Source organism: Benincasa hispida, chromosome 10, assembly GCF_009727055.1.
Source record: "Benincasa hispida cultivar B227 chromosome 10, ASM972705v1, whole genome shotgun sequence".
In the NCBI taxonomy this organism is placed as follows: Eukaryota; Viridiplantae; Streptophyta; class Magnoliopsida; order Cucurbitales; family Cucurbitaceae; genus Benincasa; species Benincasa hispida.
In genome coordinates this window covers 24,377,456-24,383,011 of record NC_052358.1, presented here as the reverse complement: position 1 = coordinate 24,383,011, position 5,556 = coordinate 24,377,456, and the positions used below count along the sequence as shown (strand labels likewise).

Below are 5,556 nucleotides of genomic sequence, written 5' to 3'. Positions count from 1 at the left end.
GTAACTTAAACTTAAATTTCTTAAAAGAATTTATTAAAAAAGTTATGAACGGACATTTATTTACGTTTAAAAATATTTACAGTAATTTTATCATTTAAAATAATTATATATTATATTGAATTAACATTAAAAAATAACCAATCTTGACTTACTCTTCAATTCCAATAAAAATTAAATGAAAAATTTTGTCGAGATGAAAAATCAAATACATTCTGTTTTATAACTTTGCGAACATTCTTACTTCTGATTTTTATTTTTCAAGTTCAACAATTTATGTATGTTGAGATTTAAATTTTAGACCTCTTAATTACTCTTAGTTTTAAGATTGACCCATATTAAAAAATTAAAATGACAAAAAAAAAGTTATGAAAATCAACTAATAAAAAGTTTTTTTTTTCTTTTCCTTTTCATTCTTTAAATTAAATGGAAATGAAATATTCAAAGACCACATGCTCCCTTTGGTTGAAGAAACTGACCAAAGACCCATTAAACTTTACAAAAGAAAATAAGGATGAAGAGAGAGAAGAAAAATAAATAAAATAAAAAGTAAATTAAAAAAGGGGGGGTTGTTAATTGGATGCTGATTACGGGATACGCATTGTTCCATGGATTAGAAAGAGTGGTAAAATACCATAAATGAAATGAAAATCCAATATTCTCACGCCTTCACAATTTTCCTGTTTTAATTCATTCTCTTTCCTCTCTGTACAATCCATCCCCTGTTCTTCCCACTTCAATACACTTCCCTTCCTTCTTCTTTTCTTCTTCAAACTTGTTGAAGATCTCATTTTCTGAGCTTTCGTTTTCTTTTCCCATCTGAGTTGAGTTAGATTTAACTTAAAGATTTAAGAGAGAGAGGCTTGAATTGCTGCGACTGTTTGCGAAAGAAGTGGGGGGTTTTCTTGTTTAATGAACAAAGTTAAAAGAGTCGGTGTTGTTTGTGTTTTGAGTTTCCTTTACGGGTTAGTTAAAACAGCAGAGGAACCCATCACTTTGCTTCCGGGTTTTGGCTTAATTCTCAACTCCAACAGAACGGCTTCGCATTTTACACAGCATTCACAACCAAGTCTCTCCGGATGCATAAACAGAGAGAGTAAGAACCAGAGGAACAAAAAGGAAAATAAAGGAAAAGAGGCAGATTCTAATTTTCCCGTCAAATTTGGTGTTTGAAATCCTAATATTAGAAAATCTTTCACACGTTTTTGGGCTTCATTTTTATCTCATTTTGGATCCTTATTTTTCCCCCAAATCGGAAAAATATTTTATTTTTGTTATTTTTTTTTAAAAGGGAAAAGAAACAAGGTCCGATTATCTCTCTCCCTCTTTCATTTCTGTATCTCTAGTCTTTCTCGGTGCTCTGTTTTTCGGTGTGGTTTCCGGGAATCCTCTCTGCTTTTCAGGGTTGGGGGGAAGACTCTGAAAATTTCGTCTCTCTCCCTCTCCTCCAAAAGTTATGATTCTTGACAAAGGGTCAATGCAATCCAATTTGGGTTGCTTTCTCCATTGTACCACGCCGGTTGTCAATTCCCAATTCTTGCCCAAGGTTTGTACTCGATTCATTCATTCACTTGTTCCCATTTACGCTTTTGATTGATGATCGATGATTTGATTTATTGATCCATCTTTTTTTCTTTTTCTTAGAGTGAGATTAGGAATCTAAATCGTCTATGGCATCCATGGGAGAGAGAGAAGGTTGAATATTTCACCCTCGCCGATCTCTGGAATTGTTACGACGAATGGAGCGCTTATGGTGCTGGTGTTCCCATCGCCGTCAACAACGGCGAGACCCTTGTTCAATATTATGTTCCTTATCTCTCTGCAATCCAAATCTTCACCAGCAATTCCACCGTCAATGGTTTCAGGTACGAATACCCTTCCCTCCCAGATAAAATTCCGTTCACCCATTTGTGATCATCGACCCAGAAACCCCAATTTTATGATTCATTGATCGCTTAAAGAAAAATCCCCCCTTTTTGTAGGGATGAATGCGGTGACAGTGAAACAAGGGATTCGTTCAGTGATTCATGTAGCGATGAGAGTGAAAGTGAAAAATTATGGAGATGGGACGGAAGCTCATCCGAAGAGGGAGGATTCTTAGAGCAAGAAAGCCCTCTACATCTCAGTGACAGATTGGGATATCTTTACTTTCAGTATTTCGAGAGATCAACTCCATACGGAAGAGTTCCATTGATGGATAAGGTAAAACCACCCTTTTTACTTGTCTGGATTGATCCTGTTGTTGAAATTTTTATTATGTTATGAGTAGAAAAACAAAAGAATGGTGTGAAATCATATGGATTTTGTTTATTTATGCTTTTTATGGGTTTGGCATCTACTAAAGAACAAATCCCGAAACTTTATTGACCTTTGAATATGGTTGCTGAATCTGTGCTGTACCCACTTCTATATTCTGGTTCTAAATGGTGGGGCTGTTTATTTTAGATCAATGGATTGGCTCGAAGATACCCTGGGTTGATGACATTGAGAAGCGTCGATCTTTCTCCAGCTAGTTGGATGGCTGTTGCCTGGTCTATTTCTCTTTCTCTCTTTCATTAAATTAAACCCAGATTCTGATTTTTGTGTATTTATATTAAAAGGATTCAACTTTCAGGTACCCAATTTACCATATTCCAATGGGGAGAACCATAAAGGATCTATCAACATGCTTCTTGACTTACCATACACTTTCATCTTCATTTCAAGGTAGAAAAAGTGGCTTTTTTCTTTTTTCTTTTTTCTTTTAGGGAATTAATTAGATTAGAAATGGTATTATTATAATAATAATAATAATAATAATTATATATATATATAGATATGGACGTAGAGGATGAATTTGAGAGTGGAGAAAGGAAGAGAAAAGAAGGAGAAGAGATATCGCTGCCAGCATTTGGTTTAGCCACATACAAGATGCAAGGAAACGTGTGGATTTCTGGTAATTATGGGAGGGACCAAGAAAGAGTTGTGTCTTTATTGAGCGTGGCTGATTCTTGGCTAAAGCAACTCAGGGTCCAGCACCACGATTTCAACTACTTCACTGGCATTCGTCGTGGCTAAAACCAAACACCCCTTTTTTTCTTTTTATTCATTTTTAACCACTCCTTAAAAAAAAAAAAAAAAAAAAAAAAAAAAAAAAACCCCCCCCAAAAAAAAAAACATCCTCCTTTCAGTTGGGGTTTATACCTGCTTTTCTTCTGCACTTTGCATATAGAAAAAGGAAAATTCTTCTTTTCCTTTTTCTTCTTCTTCTTCTTCATCTTCTTTGATTTCTTTTAGAGTGTGACCGAGGATTTTAACTTCATCTCAGCCGCATCCATGCCTGAGTTTTCATGTTTTTTTTTTTTTGTTTTTGTTTTGTTTTGTTTAGTGGTGGGGTGCTTTGTGCATAGAAAACTACTGACTGATTACTACTCATCAGGCTTGTTTAAAGGGAGAGGGAAACAGGACAGATCTTTGAGATCAGAGAGACAGAGAGAGAGAGGGAGAGAGACCAGAGACAGAGAGAGACTTTAGAACTGTCACTAATTGAATCATCAATTGTTATGTTTCTCTGAACTGTTTGATACATTTTCCATTTCACACGAGAAAAAAAAAAAAAAAGGAACGAAACTCCCTTTGAGATGATTGATTGGTTACTCACTCTACCATCATTTTGTTTTTCTTTTTATGTTTATTGCATCGATTGCTAAATCACAATCCAACTCAAAAGTTCGAACTGTTAGCACAATTGAAGAGTTAATGGAAGACATTACAAAAGTTCAAACTGTTCTACCCCTTTACATATAGCCTCAGACCATATGGATGATGGTAAGCAAGCAAACAAAGAGCAGACATGGTATAAAAATCCATGCGTCGGAAATGGAGTTACTATCACTATCTCTTTCCATTTCCATTTCCATTCCCATTCCCATTCCAGAGTTCCTTTGAGACTTTGAAAAAATGAACAACTTTTCTTCGGAACACATACAAGATTCGTCATTACAAAAAGGATAATGGTAATCCCACCATTAACTACTTCATTTATGAATTTCATATTAGATTAATAGCAAATTTAAGGTTTAAATAATATCTTCACTATACTTTTGATTTTCATTCATTTTGGGTCTTTAAACTTTTAGAATGTTCGTTTTGGTCATTTAATTTTAGTTCATTTTAGCTCTTATACTTTTAAAAAGGGATCTTTTTGGTCATTTCATTTTTAAGAAATAAAAATGGTTATTATTTGAAAGTTCAAGAACTAAAATGAACAAAAGTTAAAAAGTACAAGACGAAAATGAATATTTTTAAAGTATAGAGACCAAGATGTACAAAACTTGAAAGATATAAAGATGAAAATAGAGATTGAAATGAAGTAAAGGAAAAATTTAATCATGCCATTTATCCCTAAATCTTGTTTGGGCACCACCACGAAAATTCTCAATGGATGGAGTTTAAGAAATATACTATTTTTCTTGTGTGTGCTAAGTCTTGATTGAGAGTGGGTCCATAGTGTTTGACGTTTATATGATCCACTTTGTGATTTGGTTCCTAAGTCCAACTAAATCCTAATTCATACCCTTTAATAAAGGGTAAAAGTAAAGTCAGTAGTGACTTAAGGTTCTTGATCTCACTCAAAATTCAAAAGCTAAAATGGAAAGTTAGAATTAGAAAAAAGGTTTTTGATAAAAACAGTAAAGGCCAAAATGAGATCAATCCACAGTAAAAAAAAAAAAAAAAAAAAAAATACAAAAGTTTTTATCAGATTCAAACTGGAAATGGGAATTGTTGGAAATAGAACCATAAGGTTAGAAAAAAAAAAAGAAAAACAAAAAAGGCAGAATTTGGGGTCCATAGAAAGACAGTGATGGGTTGGAACAAGGTGTCGTTGAATTTGATAAGATAGGATTATTAGAGCATGTTCACCATAGTGTACATGTGGACGCGGCTTCTATTTCAACCCAAGGATTTAATGCTCAATTTCGTAACTATTTTCATTTAATACTCACTCTAACATCTGACTTCTTTTAAGGTTTCTAATGTCGTCATTAAAGACAGAATTATTACCCTATGTAACCTTTGTCCTTGGTGATTCTTAATTCTATTAATGGGGATTATAGACATGGTAAGTTTAATAAGACTTATCGAAGTAAAAGCAACATTAACTTTTCTAGAACCTTCTCGAAGTATCTACTTATAGCTTAAATGTAAATATATGACATTTTTAGATTTATAAATAAGTATCTACGTAGAAACATGTTAGTATTTCTGTAAGATCCAAGTAATTCTCGAGAATTCTTTTAGATAAGGATGATCTAAGAAATATCTAAAATATTTGTAGAATCCAAGAATAACCTACACAAATCCATGTGAGAAAAAAAAACTCAGTACCAATTTCTTTCATAAAACTAACTTATATTATACATAAATTGAGTTGGTTTGAAGTGGATATGATTCAAATTATGGATAACTTTTACATGAAAAAGTCTTTTGTTTAGTGAGATTGTAATTTTATATAATTATTAAGTTTTGTAATCATGTTAAATGATAAAAACGTACATATATTGATTTGTTTAATCTCTA

General features: G+C 33.0%; 1 protein-coding gene across 1 annotated transcript; it reads left to right on the top strand.

Moving 5' to 3' along the window:
* Positions 1-600: 600 nt before the first annotated feature.
* On the top strand, positions 601-3,632 carry LOC120087632. Its single transcript, XM_039044472.1, has 6 exons — positions 601-1,543; positions 1,642-1,862; positions 1,980-2,199; positions 2,443-2,528; positions 2,612-2,703; positions 2,813-3,632. The coding sequence occupies exons 1-6, from the start codon at positions 1,454-1,456 to the stop codon at positions 3,052-3,054; spliced, it is 951 nt and encodes a 316-aa protein (XP_038900400.1). The 5' UTR covers positions 601-1,453; the 3' UTR covers positions 3,055-3,632.
* Positions 3,633-5,556: the final 1,924 nt, after the last annotated feature.